The 21398-nt window shown below is 34.1% G+C and overlaps 2 protein-coding genes across 2 annotated transcripts in view; both read right to left on the bottom strand.

The window, feature by feature from the left end:
- Positions 1 to 4: 4 nt before the first annotated feature.
- On the bottom strand, positions 5 to 5402 carry LOC144839650 (uncharacterized). The gene is made up of 8 exons (XM_078695105.1): positions 5277 to 5402; positions 4074 to 4748; positions 3531 to 3740; positions 2375 to 2529; positions 1992 to 2120; positions 1371 to 1583; positions 912 to 980; positions 5 to 767 (listed from the first exon to the last, which is right to left on the bottom strand). Exons 2-8 carry the CDS (start codon positions 4735 to 4737, stop codon positions 672 to 674), a joined length of 1536 nt encoding a protein of 511 aa, XP_078551231.1. The 5' UTR covers positions 4738 to 4748; positions 5277 to 5402; the 3' UTR covers positions 5 to 671.
- Positions 5403 to 6104: 702 nt separating this feature from the next.
- LOC144840853 (uncharacterized) overlaps positions 6105 to 21398 on the bottom strand; it is a 42028-nt gene continuing 26734 nt past the window's right edge. The window contains exons 45-72 of the mRNA XM_078696900.1: positions 21115 to 21366; positions 20866 to 21006; positions 20378 to 20629; positions 20011 to 20268; positions 19633 to 19884; positions 19384 to 19524; positions 18891 to 19142; positions 18523 to 18780; positions 18186 to 18437; positions 17818 to 18075; positions 17481 to 17732; positions 15927 to 16178; positions 15334 to 15576; positions 14915 to 15154; positions 14570 to 14683; positions 13705 to 13971; positions 13058 to 13170; positions 12621 to 12828; positions 12360 to 12461; positions 11726 to 11850; positions 11254 to 11400; positions 10545 to 10902; positions 9973 to 10148; positions 9600 to 9767; positions 9195 to 9310; positions 8156 to 8418; positions 7615 to 7684; positions 6105 to 7346 (exon numbers count right to left, since the gene is read on the bottom strand). Coding sequence (XP_078553026.1) covers positions 6731 to 7346; positions 7615 to 7684; positions 8156 to 8418; positions 9195 to 9310; positions 9600 to 9767; positions 9973 to 10148; positions 10545 to 10902; positions 11254 to 11400; positions 11726 to 11850; positions 12360 to 12461; positions 12621 to 12828; positions 13058 to 13170; positions 13705 to 13971; positions 14570 to 14683; positions 14915 to 15154; positions 15334 to 15576; positions 15927 to 16178; positions 17481 to 17732; positions 17818 to 18075; positions 18186 to 18437; positions 18523 to 18780; positions 18891 to 19142; positions 19384 to 19524; positions 19633 to 19884; positions 20011 to 20268; positions 20378 to 20629; positions 20866 to 21006; positions 21115 to 21366 — 6146 coding nt within the window. The 3' untranslated portion in view covers positions 6105 to 6730. The remainder of the gene's footprint in view (positions 7347 to 7614; positions 7685 to 8155; positions 8419 to 9194; positions 9311 to 9599; positions 9768 to 9972; positions 10149 to 10544; positions 10903 to 11253; positions 11401 to 11725; positions 11851 to 12359; positions 12462 to 12620; positions 12829 to 13057; positions 13171 to 13704; positions 13972 to 14569; positions 14684 to 14914; positions 15155 to 15333; positions 15577 to 15926; positions 16179 to 17480; positions 17733 to 17817; positions 18076 to 18185; positions 18438 to 18522; positions 18781 to 18890; positions 19143 to 19383; positions 19525 to 19632; positions 19885 to 20010; positions 20269 to 20377; positions 20630 to 20865; positions 21007 to 21114; positions 21367 to 21398) is intronic.

The following is a 21398-nucleotide window of genomic DNA, read 5'->3' as shown; positions in this document are numbered from 1 at the left end:
ACAATTTTGAAAGATATATAGGCCTATATGTATATTCTTATCTATACCCCATCTTGGGGGTATATTTGAATAAATTGAAAAATTAAAATCAGGTTAAAAAGCATCCAGGGCTAAAAATGACAGCAAACAGCAAAAAACATTTAGTACTTGTTAATTCCTAAACAATTAAAACTAGAAGACTCAATTAATTGTGCGATATATAAATGGTTAGCACCAGGCCAACCAGTTGAAAGAATTTCCATTGTTAGAAAACAAAATTGTTATCTTTAAAAATTAAACATCTAATGATAAACAATATCAATGCATAATAATTAATATAATATTACTCTCCCAAAACCAGACACCCTCAAGCTAGCTCACAGACAATTCTTATTGGAGCAGAGCTTCTAGTAGCCTGATAATCTATGGCCGTATTCACCATTTAAACTTAGGATAGGGAAACACCCGTAACAATTAAAAATTCCCTTAAAATTAAATATTCATGCAAATTGTAAATACCAACAATGTATTATATATTTATTTCTTTATAATTTATGTAGTACAGTACTGTTTATAGTACTGTATTGTAATTAAATAATATTTTATATATAATTAAATGATAAACAAGATAGATAAAATGAGGCTCTTGACTGGTCCACAGCAAGCACACAGATTTAAATGGATTTACTTCACTATACTTCAGCAACAACAACTTTAGTTGCAAAGGCTAGGGCAATGGCTAAGATAGCACCAACCACAGTTGCATAGTTTAGAGCCATTCCAAAAATCTGTTGAAAAAAGACAATGCACATTAGTAAAATTGTTTTACGGTGTTGCGGGTGCTAAAACCATGGGGCTCTCGGCCTCTGCGTTACGCCACTGCCCGCCTACCAAGCTTGGATTCCTTTCCAATACTGCGATAAGGTACATACCGTAAACGACAATGGAGCCTTCATAATGAAGCTGATTAGTGGCATCCTCTCTTCAGTGGGAACAATACTCTGAAATGGTACATACAAAATTGCTATTATCATGGGGGTTAAAGTTCAATCATAAAACATAAATAAAATTTATAGCAGGAACTCAAATGGGCTAAGCTACTGACAAGATATTTCAAACTATGTTTAATTAAACTTAAACTTATAGACTTATAAGCACTACAACAAATTCATCAGAGTTTTGGAAAAATGAAAGATGTTTTTCAATGTAAAGCTCTGTTTACACTATGAAACTAGTTTAACAAAAAAGTGTGATGTGCCTAAACCTGGTAGTGATATGACATCATCATGTCCATATATGGGAACATCACATTATTTTGTCACATAAAATTTGATAGTGTAAACAAGACTTTATGAAAGTCAAATACCATCAAACCACCCTAGCTGGTTTACCTTGGCAACTCTTTGACCTTCTCCGTTGACCTCTGTGGGAGCTGAGCACAAGAGTGGAAGACAAAACAATGGTATGAAGAAGATGACCATGTCCGAGACGGTAGCGTTATGGTCAATCCAATAGATCAAGTAGAATACACTCCACGATATCAAGAGAACAATCCAAGTGGCTAGCCAACGTTGGAGGTACATAGATGTTGTACGAAGGCGACACTATAATGCAAAGAATATAACAAATTATATTGGTGTTGTCATTATTAGATTATTCATAGGGAGCTTTTGTGTTTTACCAACTTATGACCTATGACATCATCTTAATTTATTTTCATCAAAATCGACAACAACAAAACAAAAGACGTAATGCATAATTTACGCAAGTCCTAAATCTATGTCTACACTATCAAACTTGATGTGACAAAAAAATGTGATGTGCCCATGGACATGATGATGTCATATCACTACCATATTTGGACACATCATTACCATATTTGGGCACATCACAGCTTTTTTTTTTGTCAAACTAGTTTGATGGTGTAGACAGAGTTTAAGTTGTTGCAGATCCAAAACTTTTTTCTTATAAAATATAGGATTTCAGATTTTCATATTATTTCTTGTGCTAACCTGTAATTTCCAATATTTGTTCAGTATTTCTTCATTTGTAAGCATCTCCATGTGTATTTCAGCTACATCAAAATCTACTTCATCTGTTCCTTCTCCATCGATACTTTTCTCTATCCTCTCTTCTGTTGACTGTAAACACAACAGAACAGTTTTATAATAAAATAAAAAAACATCAGAAACAAAGTAGAAAAGTACATTGATATAAAATAAAAATATATAAACATATACAGAAAGCATACAAACATTACTTTATTTGCATTATGTATTCTTACATTTGATTGGTTGATTTTGTATCACATGCCATTATAATGGTTCTATTAAATGGTTCTATTGAATGGTTCTATTGAATGGTTCTACATTTTACGATTCAGTTAATTACCAACCTGTATAGAATGGTTATTGCGATATTCTTGTAGATATTTGTACGGAGGTTGTGACACGTCACCAACCTTTTGAAGTAGACCGTACGATTCAAAGCTACGAGCTAATACTGCCACCGATCTACGTCGTCTAGCTCTCTCATTATGATCCCATTCAACTGAAAAGAAAAGATTTGCTTGAACTATGACCCTAATTGTAGCAAGATATGCTATTCACACAGAAAATGAAAGGCAATTGATGGCATAGATGTAGACTTGTCACTGTAATTATTGTTACGTTTTTATATAATGTTTTTTAGGCAATTTTAGCTCAAGTTATAGTTATGACATGCCATGTGTGCCAAAATGAATACTTAAAGATATATTGTTACCCTAAAAAAATAATTTTTTTAACATTTTTTGTTGAATATGCCATTTTAATGTCAAATAATAGTTATTCAATTTGACCAAAAACTGGATCGAAAAAAAAAATTATTTTCCTGAAAAAATGTAATTTAAAGCAAAAAATACCTAAATTGTCTGTCCGACCATGGTTTTTGGTTAAAATTAACCATTTCTTTTGTCTTTTTTTGATTTAGTTCGCTTTTGGGAATCCTGTCTCTCTCTATTGTTTGTTATTTTTTGTTATAAGTATATGAGACGAAATAAATGAAATGAAAATAATATTTATATATTTAAATAAATATAATAATTATTTTTGTTGATTTTTTCTTCTACAGAAGTGAATAACTGTATTAAAACTGCAAAATGGCCTATTCAAAGTATGATTTTTTCTTTATTTTTTGGGGGGACAATACATCTTTAAAGCTGAATCTGTCTGAAACCTAAAGCCTGGTTTCCATAAAATCGCTACACCGTGTCGCCGACTGCTGTCGCCGACAGAGCGTATCGATTCTATGGAAACGCTAGAATTTATCGGAGATCTAGTACGCGAGCGCTAAATATTCTTTGGTACACGCGTATACGATTCATCGGCGAAAAAAATCGGCAAAGTTGAACATGGTTGAACTTTGCCGATTTGTCTGCGATGAATCGGGGACACCTCCCCGATGCGTGTCGGCGACATCTGCGCGTGTAGCGATTTCAATGGAAACGGTGTAGCGATTTTATGGAAACCAGGCTTAAACTAAACATGATGTTGACATCTGACATAACTTACCTTCTAAATCCTGAGTGGACTGTACAGTAACATTTCTTTTTCGTTTGTTACAGTGAGCGTTGTTACTAGTCTCAAGGGTGTCCATTTGATGTATGCTCCTATCAATAGCCTTAGCATTGTCTGTTGCGTCAATACTCATCTTCTTCTTTATCTGCTTCAGTTCATACGCCATCACATCCATGTCTAATTCCATCAGGAATCTACGAATACCTGGAAATTAACAAAAATAAGTAATATGGTTACACTATTGCTTTTGGGAGTAAGCATACAGTTTTAAAATACCATGATTTACTCATCAAAGGCTGGGTAATTAACAATTTGATAATTAAAATGAATAATATTTTTGTTCTATTTTAAGATGATCTAGCATCAGACTCATTTTGCTAAATGCACTAATTTTGTTCTTAAAAATCACAATGAATGGCAGCTGGTATTTTTCGCAGTTGTTTTTCAAAATACCACAAATATTTGATTTTGTTATTTTGAATTATTTTTCAGGTGCATTTAAAGCTAAGGCGTTAGAGCAGAACTTGAATAACTTACTGTGGGTATGTGTACGACAGACAGACAAACAGACGATGCCAACAAGTAGATTCCACAACAGACAGAATACCGATAGAGTCGCATGACTTGGGTACATGATATGGCAGATGATAACAGGAGTTGAGACGTTTCGGCAATGAGCAGTCTGGAAATTCATGAATAGTTGATAATCATAAAGACCGATGAACACCAAACCTAGCACCAGGATGAGAATACCGACGTTCACCTTGAATACAGTTTTAGAATGAAGACGGACGCTAGCGGCAAGAACGTTACTCGTGAACAGTTTATAAGCGAGTTGGTTTGCGTACAAAGCGACTGCACAATACGCATAGGCCATGGTCAAATTCACTGTCCCACTTAAGACATCAAATTTTGTATATAAACTTTTAACATCAGCGCAAGTATACCATGTATTCGAGACAGCATACATCAACGCGCTGGTTAGTGTCAACATGTACAGGAAAGTGGCAAACCATGGTTTGTCTTTTTCGTGAGTTTTGATTCCCAAGGATTTAAATATGATCCAGCGGATCCACGGGGGCAAGGGTTTGGATTCGGAGACGTTATTCATGTGAATATCATAATATGAAACAGCTGTTTTATTCAGGATGGGGTCAGCATCTCCCTCATCATTGGTCAGTAGAGTAGGCATACCGTCCATCTTGCATTAATCTGAAAAAGAAATATAAATATTATAACCACGGAGAAATAATTTCTCCCGGATGTTTTATTATAATAAAATTTAAAAATGATTTTATAATAATATGTAAGAAAATATTCAGTGAGTGAGTCATGTTTTATTCAACAAGACAAACATTAAAGCATTATTAAAACATAAGGAAGTCATTTTAATATGATACTAAATAGGATAATATTCATCAGCAATTTCAGAATAAGTAACTATACTAAATTCAGTACTGGCTGTCAGCAATCTGAGACTTTGTTAGTTATAGGTGTAGTGTAGCTCATTGAGCCTAAAAGGATGGTAAACACTGCCTTAATATCCTAAGACTAGGCCTTAAAGCCTTATAGTCGGTTCCTTATATTATATTCTAGGCCTACTAGGCTAGCTATGGGGCCTCTCTAGTCTAGCATAGCATTATTAGCAAGTGGCGGTTTGGCATGAATGAGTATAAACTAGCCTAGGCATAATCTAACAAATTGCAAACTTCTCTCTAAAACCTGGCTAGGTCTACTTACCATCAGCCTCAGGTAGTCTTTTGACAAAATTATAAATTATTATTTGGCTTTCAAGGACGCTGTGTTGGTTACAAAAACGTGACAAATGCGCTAATCTCTCGACCACACAATCGATTGTTGTTGATCGATGATGATCTGTCAATATACCACAAAAAAATGACAATATGCAACAACGCCCTCTAATATTACACTAAAAAGAGAGATCAAAGATTTAAACACGCGTACCGCCACCACACCACCACCGCCCACTTTTACGTCACACGCGCTATGACTGTTACGGATGGGTGACTGCATAAATTTACGTTTAAAGATGTATTGTTCCCCCAAAAACACGAACAATCAAGGTGAATAAAATCAGACTTTAAATAGGCCATTTTGCAGTTTTAATAAAGTTTAACAAAAGAATAATTATTTCACTTATAAAAAGACAAAAGAAACAATTAATTTTAACCAAAAAAAAACCATTGTCTCTGACACTGACAGACAATTTAAGTAATTTTTACATTTTTTCAGGTAAATAATTTTTTTTCCGATCCAATTTTTGGTCAAAGTGAATAATTATTATGTGACATTAAAATGGCATATTAAAAAAAATGTGAAAAAAAAAATGTTTTAGGGGGACAATATATCTTTAATTATAAACTCATGCTTATTATTTTGCGAATCACTAAGCTTGGCTCTGCAGACAGTGAAACAATATCAAACTTTAATTTCTTTAAAATTTCTTTTTTTTTCCATTATTTGTTAATAAACTATTTTTATTAAATAACATTATATAATTACTGATAAATAAAATATTTTAACAATACATATTTCTTAATACTGCCTTCTAGGCAAAAAATAAACAGTATATCTATAGACTAATAATTATTACTGTACAAATAATATGTAACTATTTTATTAAACATATGATTAAGTTTATCTTATTGCACTCCACCCTTACTTATATTTGTTTATGATACTAGGTACTATAAAATCAGTACCTTTTTATAATAAAGTATTACAAAATGTAATACTATTGTATTTAATGCACGTTAACTTAAATAATGTATTTGTTAATTTCTCACCACCATTTTTAAATATGCAATTAAATCTTTTGTTCAATCACTATACGATAAATTATGTTTATTTAAAATTAAGGGTGTGTGGCTCAGTGTGTTGGACGTCGGATTACTGATCATGATATCATGGTTCGAATCCAACTCTCGCCACATTGCTTGTATCCTTAGGCAAGTTACTTTATTTGGGCTACACTTGCCTCTCTCCACCCAGGAGTATAAATGAGTACCCGGTTAGATCAAGACACACCTTTGCGCTGATTACTAGCTGCATTATGGGAGTATATGTTTCCATATGTTTGATCCAAAAAATGACCGGGGTAATAATGTGCAGCAGCACATTGAGAGCTTGCTTATAATGAACTATTATTATTATTATTATTAGAAAACAATGAATCATTTACTAAAACTCAAACCATTTGTCGTTTTGCCAAATGACACCTGGTTATTGTTTGAACTGTGTCGCCTCAAGTCTGTGTTTGTGTTTGTAACCGTGCCATTTCCATGCGAAGTGGATGAAAAGTCTGACACTTTTTTAGAAGCTGCAAAAGAACTGTTCTTACGATCACTGGAATACCAAGTACTACTTCTGGTTCCTCGGAAAGTCGACGATAGTGATTTGAAACGTCTCCTGGTCTGGCCTGTCCATTGCCTATACTGACGTTTCCAATATTTACGAACATCTCTACTTCTCAAACAATACATGACAAATATAAAGAAACCTTGAAGAGAATTCAGGATACAGAAGAGTATCTGGATCATCGTAGAGGCCGTACCGATTGCAAAGAACCCAATAAGCCACGTCATTCCCATCACTACAGATATACAAACTGCGTTCTGCAGTAGTTGCATGCCTTTATTTTTTTTCTGAGTTTGGTGAGCTTGTTTTGATACTTTGCCCAGTTTACTTAGACTGTATAACACCATCACAAATATTACCACGTTGAAGAGCAATAGGATTGCTATGGGTATCGCTACGCTGTAGTACATGCGGGTTAGAACAAGGAAACAACTGCAACAAAACAAAAACAACTAACAACATTGATGAAAATAGTGAAAATATTTCAGAAAGAAGAAGAAGAAAATGTTTTCACAACTAATAACATGTATTACAAAACCAGAAGTGGATGATTCAGCAGACAAGGCCTAAAAATGGTAAAATGTACTGGAAATGCTGAACTAAGCCTAATGTTCTATCCTTTTGTATTTTAAATTTCAACATTTGAGAATTAATTTGTAGTAATTTTGGGGTTTAAATAATTCAGAAATTATTCACTTACTAGTTGTCTGTATTTGCATAATTATCGACATCAATAGCTATAGTTACAACAACAATCACAACTGGTATGCCTGTAAAATAAAGATTATAACATGAATGTCATCATTATGGTCAGATGGTACTGTAATAATGATGTCATTATCATCTCTATTTTGATTTGTCATATTAAAAAAAAAATTGTTTCATTTCATACGCATCCAACAGCGAGCACAAACTCGCCAATTACAGGTAAAACTATTTTATAATTTATCATGCTTATAAACTAAGTCTCATCTGAGGCTTAGGGATTGGAGTTGAAAGAGTTGTGAGTTACAACTCTGGCACTAGGTCAGGATTGAACTCTGGACCTTTGGATTTAGAGGCAAGCACGTTAACCACCAAGCTATAGCTCCACTACTAATTATCATCAACTTAACACAAATCAGTTAGTGCACAACTGATCAACAATTTTAAATTACATAAAATACGTTTGAGTATTCCACAAATATATACGCCTTTGGATGTCTTAAGCAGCACTGATTGAATACATGGCAAAGACTTACCCCAACCAAAGAGACACGCTTTTAGGAAAAATCTAGAAACATGCGTATCCAGAACTTTAACAAATGAATAATACATATTGATAGCTTGTACAGTCATCCAAAAGATTGACGTCAGTAAAAAGTAGTGAATTAGTCCGGCAATAGCTATGCAAGAGCCCTCTTTATCATTTTTGTCAATCCCTACGAGAAAGATGATGTATAAACAGAGTAGCGATACACACAGGTGGCACAGAATCTGTTGAGGTTTACTTTTACGTAGCTTCCTGAAATAAGAAATAGTAATCATGCAAGTTAGTTTAAACTGTGAATTGGAACTTGATATTATGTAAGAGAGCTGTACAGTTGATATAAAGTTTGCGGTACACCACGTTAATTAGTTCTGAAAAGGACTGTTGAGTTTCTCGACGTTTCGATCAATATGCTTTGATCGTCCTCAGGAGCGAGAATATAAGAGATTTATTAAAGTTTAATTTAAGATATTTTATAGAGGGTACTATAACATGACCGAGTAGATTCTTGTCATTTGATTGGAGGATTGTGACATTCCATAACTACTCCATTGAACTCTTACGTCATCAAGACATCAATTTCGTTATATGTCAATTGAATTTTGTTGCCCGTTCATTCATGTTTTTTTATACACGGCCTTGCAGAAAAACAACTGCTAGTTGAGCCAAGATTTTGTGTTTAAATAAAGCATATTATTATTATAGCATTTTGGTATGCACGACACAAGACTAGGCTGTTGACTGATCGTGTATGAAAATCAACCTCTAGTGTGAGCCTTTTACTGCCTCTCCAAAGAGTTTTAGGTCTTTTCTCTCAATAAAAATAGGTGTGTTATAAAACAAATAATGAATATTTTATATACCTGCAATGGCACAAATAATTTCATTCGGTGAAAGATGGAAAATGTTCTATTTTCACCTAATTTTTTTACGCTTAGTGCACAAATATAAAAATAATTTTACAGATTTCAAACAGATCCAAATGCTTAGAGAGGGTCCTACTTATTAATGTGATATTTGTTCTAAATTACCTGTTGCTTGTGAAAGTAAAAATAGTTGCAATCAAGCAAGCAATTGATATACCAAGACCAATATATGTGATGTATTCTGCTATTTCGTTTTCCACTATTGAATCCGAATAAAAATTCTGAAAAGGAAAAAAATATAAATCAACAAATTCACTAATGACAGGAATGGGTTAACATTTGACCTTGAACCCCTGTAGGTATACAGGAAAAACCAATGAATGTCTATCATGACATATCCCTCTTTATTGTGTCCAACCAAAAATAGCTACAGCTCTGTCAAACACTATCAAACTAGTTTGACCAAAAAGTGTGATGTGGTAAAATATGGTAGTGATATGACATCATCATGTCCATCACATTTGTTTGTCACATAAAGTTTGATACTGTAGACAGGGCTTGATGACTAACCATAAGAACAGCAAAATTTGTTAAGTGATCACACTGGCAAACTTGTCTGTCACTGCCATCCATTGAGCCATTGGCTAAGTAGCAGCCATCACTTGACCAGCCACCAACATCATCGTAAAGTTTGAAATCCCAAAACACACAGGTGGTCTCATTATTATTCATGGATATCTACATACAAGAAAAATATACAGGTGGTCTCATGTTATTATGGATATCTACATACAAAGAAAAAACACAGGTGGTCTAATTATTATTCATAGATATCTACATACAAGAAAAAGCACAGACAGGTGGTCACATTATAATTCATAGATATTTACATACAAAAAATACAGGTGGTCTTATTATTATTATATATTGTCTACCATATTACCTCAGATGGTATAAATGTTGTTGTAATTGGTTCTGGTAAATTGTTCAATTCAACTCCAGGTATAGAAAGTGAAATGACTTGACCGTTGGGTCGTCTGGTTTCAGTATCAAACTGAGTGGTGGGAAACAGTGAGCTATCATTATATACTACTGTAATCACACGGAACTCGTCGCTGCCTGATACAAAAAAAAAAAGAGAAGCAATATTATATTTGCACATTAAGAAAATGAGGTAACAAAATATGTATATTTATTCACTGTGTGTATCTAGGGACGTGTTTCCTTGGTCACACAGTTTTGATAATTTCTACGTTTCATACGTGTATGATCCAAAAAATGACCGGGGTGAGAATGTGCAGGCCATTGAGAGCTTGATTATATGTGCTATATAACAATGAACTATTATTATTATTGTTCAAATAATTTAATTTGGCTTCGTATGATTATTTTTTGATGAAGTTTCTTTTTTTCTAAGCCAAAAAGTATTGTTACATATATATAAATATTATTATTATTATTTGATGTTCAGTGTCTCTCTGTGTGTTTAATAATAACACTAATATTCTAACATACCAGATGAGGTTGTAATCATTGACGAAACCCCTGGAGGAATATAAATACTGACAGACGCCAAGTTATCCAACTGTTCACTGAACTCTGTAACGTCCGTGATTTCATTGTTGTCTGATGATTGGAAAGACGCGAACCCAAAACCAAGGTCAAGTTCGTCCATGTTTAATATTTGCGCTTGTACTGCCACGTTGCTGGTAACCATTTCGTATTTATCGTTTTCTAAATCAACGATTGCTAATTGTTCTTCTAGGGATTCAATAATTCTGCTTGGAGCGTTTGATTCCATCTGACTCTCTAAGAGGACATCATCCTCAATTTCAAACAGACTAGCAACAGTGTCAACTAATGTTGATGTCACCTGTACAGGAATTATAACAAAATAAATAAAATTACTATTTCATTCGAAACTTTCTACGAGAACATCATCATACGATAAAATATTGTCACTGATGGACCATGATGCCAAAGTCATGCTAATATGTATTTAGGCAAAAAGAAGGAATGTATAAAGAAATAAAAAAAGGAAGTATTGATAGTGATAGCAGAGGCGGATTCAGGATTTTTGAAATGGGGGACAGTTAATATTAATATTCCGATTAAAATAGATATTAGGAAAGCGCTTCAAATTTAATTTTAGATGTCAAAAGGGTGGCGGGAGTGGGTGGGGAGGGGCAAAATTCTATTTTGCCAAGTAACAATGGAAACTCACTTGAGGTGATGTTGAATTTACAGCAACAATACTTTCTATAATATCTGCAGTGGTTGTTAAACCATCTGATGTAATGTTGTCTGATCCACTTGTAATGTTGTTTACTGCAGTAATTACCTCTTCTGCATTTTCTTCAGTAACTTCCACCTGGAAATAATCATTTAGGTTAGATAAAATGGGAAATATGATGTATGATGTCTCCTGAAAAAATAATTTTATTTTATTTCATATGTATCCAACAGCGAGCACAAACTCGCCAATTACAGTATGGATCAACTATTTTATAATTTATCGTGCTTATAAAGTCTCTCATTTGAGGCGTAGGGAGTGGAGTTGAAAGGGTCGTGAGTTACAACCCTGGCACTAGGTTAGGATTGAACCCCGGACCTTGAGATTGGAAGGCAAGCAAGTTCACCACCAAGCTACAGCTCCACTTTATCAATGAATCTGAAAATCTTTTGGTACAACTAACCTCATTCAATCGTTCCAAAAGTTCGTCTGCCGTAGCATCTCGACCGCAGTTTTGGTATTCAACCTGACAAGTAGCGGCTGATAGACCATCGCTATAGCAAGTACAATTGGCTTGCATCTTGTCATCTATATTAGAAAGATATATATTTTAATTTCCAATTTCAAATGTCAATTATTAGTGGTTATTGTGAGATTGGATCAAGGCTCGTTGCTTTTACTTGTGTCTTTAGGTAAAACATTTTATGTTTGCCTCTCACCACAAATTGGTGTCAATCACAACTGCAACACAGTGGGAGCAGTATGTGTTCCATATGTGTTTGATTAACAACATGGGTAATGATATGACGCACTTAGAGGCTATATGAAGCTCTGTCTACACTATCAAACTTTATGTGACAACAAATATGTGACATGATAATGTCACTACTTTTTTTAAAAAAAACTGTCATGCTGAAAAACATCTTTCATTTTCCAAAACTCTGATGAATTTGTTGTAGTGTAAACATATGCTTGTGATAACATGTCTATAAATTAAAAAAGTATATAGTTTGAAATATCTTGTCAGTAGCTTAGCCCAACATGTGCACTTGGGTCCCAATATCAATATGAAATCTCAGTTCCAAATTGTAACTTACAATTCACTGTACTTTGTGGGCAAAATTCTTGAGACGCTACGGTTTGACCGACATCAGCAGGCTCAAATGTTACATCACCTATCATTCCTCCGCTACAACGCTCTGTAAGTTAATTGAGTTTACTTAAATAATTGAATACAATTTAAGGGAAGTACTTAGATATTTATTGAGTTAAGTGAAATACCTCACTTATGGCTGATTGGTGAATACGGCCACATGTATTTCTGTAGGCCCTATGATAGTATCTTTACCATGTCTTACCAGTGCTAAATACAGCAATACTATCAGCATCTATAAACCCTTCTGTTTCAGCTAACAATGTCAATTCGTTGAATAAACCATCACTGAATTCAGTGTACGATACGTCTCCACTTGGCGTGTAGATGTTGACGTCAGCAATCACGCTTCCAGAACTTAACTTACGAACTTGTACATATATATCGCTTAATGTGCTTAGACCATTCGTTAACTTAAAAAAAAAGAAGTATATTTAGAAATTGTCAAATAGATCAAAACTGTTTTAATTACTTATTTTCATTTAAAACATTTTTAATTGGAGTAACCTGTTTAGTACATCTTTCCTAAGAGAAGACCAGATATTTTTGAGCGATTGACATTATTTATTGTCTTTAAATGTTTTTTTTTTCTGCACAAATGATTACTAACATCACTGATCAAGATTTTAAAACCAAACTTACCAAATTTGCAATGAGTGTAGATGTGTTTTTAAATTCTTCAGACGTAGTATCGGCCAATGCTGAATTATATATTAAATTCAGAAATGACATTACCACCGGTACTGTGTATGCATCTAAATGATTTTTAGAACAAATAAAAGTTAACAATGAGGTAATAATGCCAATTAAGTGGTTCCCACTCAACAAAACGCTGCGATGTATTGAAGCAAAGTGTTGTTGTTGCGTAATCACAAGTGGGAACCAACAACGCAACAGTGCTACAAACAGCGCTACGGGAAATCGAATCAGATTTCATGCAGGCGGGGGAAACATGATTATTGGAAGGGCATTTTCTTACGTTGTGTCGCTAGTGTACTGTATTTATTCAAATAATGCCCAGGGTTGAATATAAATGATATTATGGGTTTTTGATTCGAGAGCAGTATTTATTCAAAGCGGGACATTTATTTGAATAAATTCATGTTATATTTGAATTTTCTTCTAGTACTGAAAGCTTCTTTGAACATTTCACAATATTCATTCATTCAGTCATCAGTGGAAAATGACTTCCATTTATTGTCATTTGCATATAAAATTTGCATATAAAATTTGCATATAAAATTTGCATATAAAATATACATAAAAATTATGTTATAAAAAGTAGTAACCTGCAGCAATGAGAATTGCTTCCTCTGACGTTGCAGTTTCGGCCTCGTGTGGCGACACTCCAAATGCTTTGCAGTAATAATAACCTTGATTATCCAAACTCAATTCTTCAATTGTGAGATATTCTAGACTCTGTGTTTCAGATGGAAGTTCATTGTCGTCTTTATACCAACGCCAATCAACTGAGTATGTTATGTTGCAATGGAAAGTGACTGTACTTTGAAGGTCCTCTCTCACGGCTAGTGGCTGAATTTCGGCAGTGGGTGTACCTAAAACATTTAAAACAAAAATGGAGTTATATAGTTAAACAAAATGTTTTCCTTTAAGATGTAATGGTGATGTGCTTGCCTTCCAACCTTAAGGTCTAGGGTTCAATCCGGACATAGTGCCAAGGGTCAATCTTGACATAGTGTCAAGGTTCAATTCTGACATAGTGTCAAGGTTCAATCCTAACATAGTGCCAGAGGGTTCAATCCTGACATAGTGCCAGGGTTCAATCCTGACATAGTGTCAAGGTTCAATCCTAACATAGTGCCAGAGGGTTGAATCCTGACATAGTGTCAAGGTTCAATCCTGACATAGTGTCAAGGTTCAATGACATAGTGTCAAGGTTCAATCTTTACATAGTGTCAAGGTTCAATCCTGACATAGTACCAGTGTTGTAACTGATTCTACTCCACTCCCTAACCTCAATTGAGACTTAGTTTAAATGTTTTGATTAGCCATCTTTAAATTGGTGAGTTACTTGCTGTTGGATGTGTGTATGAAATAAAAAATAATGCTAATTTAAACTATGTTTAGCAGGTGTACAATTGAGAACTAGTGCTTTTCCACCAGGAAAACAGTACTATCATGTAAAATATCTACCTGGTTCAATTTCACAGTTGTCACCCTCGTACAATATCGGACATTTGCATACAAATTCTGACTCTAATTGCGCACATGTTCCACCATTCATACAAGGATTCGAAGTACAAGAATCTGGTGAAACAAATAAATTTGAATTAGACACAATCAAACAATTCTAAAGCTCTGTCTACACTATCAAACTAGTTTGACTAAAAAAGTGTGATGTGCCCAAATATGGTAGTAATATATATATGGGCACATCACATTCTTTTGTCACATAAAATTTGATAGTGTAAACAGAGCTTTATATAAGAGAATGAAAAATGGACAAAAAAGACAAGCATCTTTAAATCTAACCAATACCTCCTACTGTGATTTCAAATTGACAGGTAGCGTTGTTTCCTGATTGGTCAACTCCAGTGTATGTCACTATATACTGACCAACAGTAAATACATTCCCTGAAATTTCAGTTGAACTTAGCAGCACAGTTTCTCCAGAATTATCGGTATACTCCGGATCTTCCCAAGTAACATTTATTCCAGAGGGAGAGGTTGCCACAACAATGATTTCGCCAGGGCAGTCTAAAACTGGTGATTCTTTATCTATCAAGAAATAAACAGTGGTAAAAAGTTCAGTAGAATTATAAACTTTTTACAGAAATGTTTATGCGGTCATGCATGTAGCCGCATGAAAACAAAATATTGACGCTCTATTTGAGTGGAACCGCGTCGGAACAGGTGTGCAAGATCCTCAACAAATGCAAAAATAAAGAGTGAATTACCTTCAACAGTGACATTAAATGTACATTCGGCGGTGTTACTGCTGTTATCACTGGCAGTGTAAATGACGAGAGTAGTTCCTATTTCAAATGAACTACCAGGACTTGCTGAAGCTACAAGAGTTGCTTGACCTGAATTGTCTTCAATTACAGGAGTTTCCCAAGTTACTTGAGTGGTAGACAACATTAAATCAGTTTCCTCAACGATACTAACTGGACAAGTTTGAAATATTGGATCTTGATCATCTAGAATGAATCAATTTAAACGTCTGATTTAGTCATCAAATCAAGAGATAAATATACTTGTATTTGATTGGTTGAAGACGGTGAAATAGAAGGGCATGTGTTAGTTCTTGAAAGAGTGGGTATGGAAATCCACCATCACCACTATCAAACTTTATGTGACAAAATAATGTGATATGCCCATATATGGATATCATTATGTCATAATGTTATTTGGGCACATCACACTTTTATTGTCAAACTAGTTTGATAGTGTAGACAGGCGGGAGACAGACCTTTAGAAAGTGTGGGTTCTTATTCTGCAAGTGGCAGGTAAGTTCTACCTTACACATGGGCTAAAATAAACATGTTACCTTTGACAATAATGTTAAAAGAGCACTTGTCCATGTTTCCAAACACATCTGTAACAACATATTCTAAAGTGGTGACACCGATAGCAAACATTTGTCCAGATTGGTTGTACTGAGTACCGGACCCAGACACGCTCAAGTCTTCAGTGTTGTCTGTGATGTTAAATGACCAGCTGCTGACCCATGCAAAAGCTGACCCATCGTCAGCAAAGATATCAATATTGTCAGGACAAAATATACTTGGGTTTTCTTCATCTATACAAATTTGTCAAAATGTCAAATAGAAGATTACTATTCATAGTTAATTTTTATTTTTTGAATTTTTTTATTTTATTCAATCGAAACCAACAGCGATAATTACCGCCACTAACAGAGACAATAAAGACAATATAAATAATAATTACGCCTACCACCATTGGTAAAAAAAATTAAGTTTATAGTATGATAATGCAGACGTTGATAATAACAATATACAAATAAAGTTAGTACCAACAACTGTTGTAAGTCCTGGTACACTAAAATATAACTATAATAAAAATAGTATATCATATAATTTTAAAAAGTCATTATTATTTGTGTACATGACAATACTAAATATTCAATTCCCTAAACATTTTATTCTATAGTAGTATCTACACAGACATTCAAAGACATTAAAGTGAAGAAAGCTGAAAATCTATAGAAATGTGGAGAAGTCAGTCAGCACAATTTCCATTTTGTCAACAAAATAGCATTTAGTAGCAAACTTTGTTTCAAACTTTCTCCTGTAAAATTAAGAAATAAGAAGAAAAACACAATGCATGCTGGTATACAAACCTGTGTTTGAAAGTTATAAAACAGCTTATAAAACCGTCTTGTACAACTTTGACAAGATAATACTTGATTATCTTCCCGTAAAATGACCAAATAAAAGAAGCAATAGCAAGCCGGTCGCGCGCAAAACAAAACAGAGCGAAAAGAATAATAATATACTCGCATACAGTTATATGGCTACAAACAAAAAACTATCAGCCAGTAAATCTACACCATAACCACAACAGTAGTAGTAGTCTATGTCTACTGACAAATATGTCTCTAATTTTACGCATTCTCCACAAATAAGAACCAAACAATTGAACTTTATACCTTATATACCTCATACACATAAGTAATAAGTATAAGGATTATACTCTTCAAATATGTATTTTTCTTTATTGTTCTGATATTAATTACAATCAATGCTTTATAATGAATTTTCTTTTTTTTTTAACTCGCCATTGAAAATTCATTATTTACTGATTAATGGTAATCATATCAGAATCTATAAAAAATGTTATTTGATTGAAAACCCTGTGATCAATTCAGAAGGATAGAATAGATCACACAGTCGAAAAAAGACACTAAATATTTGGCACCATGTGTGCAGTTGGTGCCTCCTCTCCTATCTCTAAGGATAGCTAAGTATATATAGGTAGAACAGAAAATATGTAAAACAGGACAATTTTCCACCTTAAGTATTGATTTTAGACGGACTTAGAATTATCATTTTATTATAGTAAGCAAATTTAAATTCCTTACCAAACACCTTTATATAGAAAGTACATTCTGCCATATTCCCATACACATCAATAGCTTCACAAGTTACATTTTGTCTTGTCACTGGCCAGATGACATCAAATTGATCACCAGATTCTCTACTACAGGTCCAAGTTACATTGCCTGAGTTGTCACTTACTGATACATTCCATGAGACAGTGGAATATGCTTGACCAGGATCGGTTAATGCTACATCAATGTTGTCAGGACATGTTAACATAGGTTCATCATCATCTAAGAACACAAAAAAAGTTTGTTATGTATTACTAACACTGTCAAAGCCAAATTCACCTTCTGAGTCAAAAAGTAAGTTACTTGCCTGCAACATTTACTGTAAAAGAACAATTGGCCGAGTTGCCAAATATGTCTTCAGCAACATATTCAATTGTTGTTTTGCCAACATAAAATTCTTGTCCTGAACTATCGTAGTTTGTACCAGAGCCAGTCACAATTACATCATACATCTCTGGACTGTTGTCTGTGATGCTCACTGACCAGCTGACCATTGCCTTATTTGACCCATTGGTAGTGAAGACATCAACATCACTGGGACACGAAACAACTGGTTCTTCTTTATCTAAAAATATTGGACAAAAAACGAATGTGTATAAAAAAGACGATAGTAGAATTTTCAGGTGTAAAATGTTAGTTACATAATTATTAAGTGAAAAAGTAGAAAAGTCTTACCAATTACAATAACATAAAAAGTACATTCTGCCATATTTCCATACACATCAGTAGCTTCACATGTTACATTCTGTCTTGTCACTGGCCAGATGACATCAAATTGATCACCAGATTCTCTACTACAGGTCCAAGTTACATTGCCTGAGTTGTCACTTACTGATACATTCCATGAGACAGTGGAATATGCTTGACCAGGATCGGTTAATGCTACATCAATGTTGTCAGGACATGTTAACATAGGTTCATCATCATCTAAGAACACAAAAAAAGTTTGTTATGTATTACTAACACTGTCAAAGCCAAATTCACCTTCTGAGTCAAAAAGTAAGTTACTTGCCTGCAACATTTACTGTAAAAGAACAATTGGCCGAGTTGCCAAATATGTCTTCAGCAACATATTCAATTGTTGTTTTGCCAACATAAAATTCTTGTCCTGAACTATCGTAGTTTGTACCAGAGCCAGTCACAATTACATCATACATCTCTGGACTGTTGTCTGTGATGCTCACTGACCAGCTGACCATTGCCTTATTTGACCCATTGGTAGTGAAGACATCAACATCACTGGGACACGAAACAACTGGTTCTTCTTTATCTAAAAATATTGGACAAAAAACGAATGTGTATAAAAAAGACGATAGTAGAATTTTCAGGTGTAAAATGTTAGTTACATAATTATTAAGTGAAAAAGTAGAAAAGTCTTACCAATTACAATAACATAAAAAGTACATTCTGCCATATTTCCATACACATCAGTAGCTTCACATGTTACATTCTGTCTTGTCACTGGCCAGATGACATCAAATTGATCACCAGATTCTCTACTACAGGTCCAAGTTACATTGCCTGAGTTGTCACTTACTGATACATTCCATGAGACAGTGGAATATGCTTGACCAAGATCAGTTAATGCTACATCAATGTTGTCAGGACATTCTAACATAGGTTCATCGTCATCTAATAACAAAAAAAACCCTAAAAAGTTGTAAAATATATGCATTCACATTTATGGTTACCAACTCCGTCAAAGCCACATTAACTAAATTTCCAATAACACCTCAAATTAAAAAATGTTACTTGCCTAGAACATTTACTGTAAAAGAACAACTGGCCGAGTTGCCAAATATGTCTTCAGCAAAATATTCTATAGTTGTTATGCCAACGTAAAATTCTTGTCCTGAACTATCATAGTTTGTACCAGAGCCAGTCACAATTACATCATACATCTCTGGACTGTTGTCTGTGATGCTCACTGACCAGCTGACCATTGCTTTATTTGACCCATTGGTAGTGAAGACATCAATATCACTGGGACATGAAAGAACTGGTGGTTCTTTATCTAAAAACATTGGACAAAAAATGAATGTGAATAAAAAAAGATGATATTAGAATTTTCAGGTGTAAAAAGTTAGTTATATAATTATTGAGTGAAGTAGAAAAGTCTTACCAATTACAATGACATAAAAAGTACATTCTGCCATATTTCCATACACATCAGTAGCTTCACATGTTACATTCTGTCTTGTCACTGGCCAGATCGCATCAAATTGATCACCAGATTCTCTACTACAGGTCCAAGTTACATTCCCAGAGTTGTCACTTACTGATACATTCCATGAGACAGTGGAATATGCTTGACCAGCATCAGTTATTGCTACATCAATGTTGTCAGGACATGTTAACATAGGTTCATCATCATCTAAGGACAAAAAAACCCAAAATGTTTTAAATATATGCATTCACATTTAATAATACTAACAACTGTCAAAGCCACAATCCGCTTTAATTTACCAATAACCTCAGAGAAAAAAAGTATGTTACTTGCCTGTAACATTTACTGCAAAAGAACAATTGGCCGAGTTGCCAAATATGTCTTCAGCAAAATATTCTATTGTTGTTGTGCCAACATAAAATTCTTGTCCTGAACTATCATAGTTTGTACCAGAGCCAGTCACAATTACATCATACATTTCTGGACTGTTGTCTGTGATGCTCACTGACCAGCTGACCATTGCTTTATTTGACCCATTGGTAGTGAAGACATCAATATCACTGGGACACGAAACAACTGGTTGTTCTTTATCTAAAAATATTTGACAAAAAATGAATGTGTATAAAAAGACGATAGTAGAATTTTTTTCAGGTGTAAAAATTTAGTTTTATAATTATTAAGTGAAGTAGAAAAGTCTTACCAATTACAATGACATAAAAAGTACATTCTGCCATATTTCCATACACATCAGTAGCTTCACATGTTACATTTTGTCTTGTCACTGGCCAGATGACATCAAATTGATCACCAGATTCTCTACTACAGGTCCAAGTGACATTGCCTGAGTTGTCACTTACTGATACATTCCATGAGACAGTGGAATATGCTTGACCAGGATCAGTTAATGCTACATCAATGTTGTCAGGACATGTTAACATAGGTTCATCGTCATCTAAGAACAAATAAAAAAAAAATGTAATATATGCATTTACCTTTATTGATACCAAATCTGTCAAAGCCACAATCAGCTTATTTACCAATAACCTCGGAGTAAAAAAGTATGTTACTTGCCTAGAACATTTACTGTAAAAGAACAACTGGCCGAGTTGCCAAATATGTCTTCAGCAAAATATTCTATAGTTGTTGTGCCAACATAAAATTCTTGTCCTGAACTATCGTAGTTTGTACCAGAGCCCGTCACAACTACATCATACTTTTCTGGACTGTTGTCTGTGATGCTCACTGACCAGCTGACCATTGCTTTATTTGACCCATTGGTAGTGAAGACATCAATATCACTGGGACACGAAACAACTGGTTGTTCTTTATCTAAAAATATTTGACAAAAAATGAATGTGTATAAAAAAGACGATAGTAGAATTTTTCAGGAGCAAAATTTTACTTATATAATTATTAAGTGAAGTAGAAAGGTCTTACCAATTACAATGACATAAAAAGTACATTCTGCCATATTTCCATACACATCAGTAGCTTCACATGTTACATTCTGTCTTGTCACTGGCCAGATGACATCAAATTGATCACCAGATTCTCTACTACAGGTCCAAGTTACATTGCCTGAGTTGTCACTTACTGATACATTCCATGAGACAGTAGAATATGCTTGACCAGGATCAGTTAATGCTACATCAATGTTGTCAGGACATGTTAACATAGGTTCATCATCATCTAAGGACAAAAAAACCCAAAATGTTTTAAAT

Source organism: Antedon bifida, chromosome 4, assembly GCF_963402885.1.
Source record: "Antedon bifida chromosome 4, ecAntBifi1.1, whole genome shotgun sequence".
Taxonomy (NCBI): Eukaryota; Metazoa; Echinodermata; class Crinoidea; order Comatulida; family Antedonidae; genus Antedon; species Antedon bifida.
Note: the sequence above shows the minus strand (reverse complement) of the source record. Positions and strands in the feature narration are given on the sequence as shown.

Bases quoted from the DNA above. Each gene is read 5' to 3' on its own strand.
- LOC144839650 (XM_078695105.1), bottom strand. From the start codon at position 4,737: ATGGACGGTATGCCTACTCTACTGACCAATGATGAGGGAGATGCTGAC. The intron at 3,741-4,073 runs GTAAGTTATTCA...GTTAATTTCCAG, and splicing joins CTGTCGTACACATACCCACA to GTATTCGTAGATTCCTGATG. The intron at 2,530-3,530 runs GTAAGTTATGTC...TTTTCTTTTCAG, and splicing joins GTCCACTCAGGATTTAGAAG to TTGAATGGGATCATAATGAG.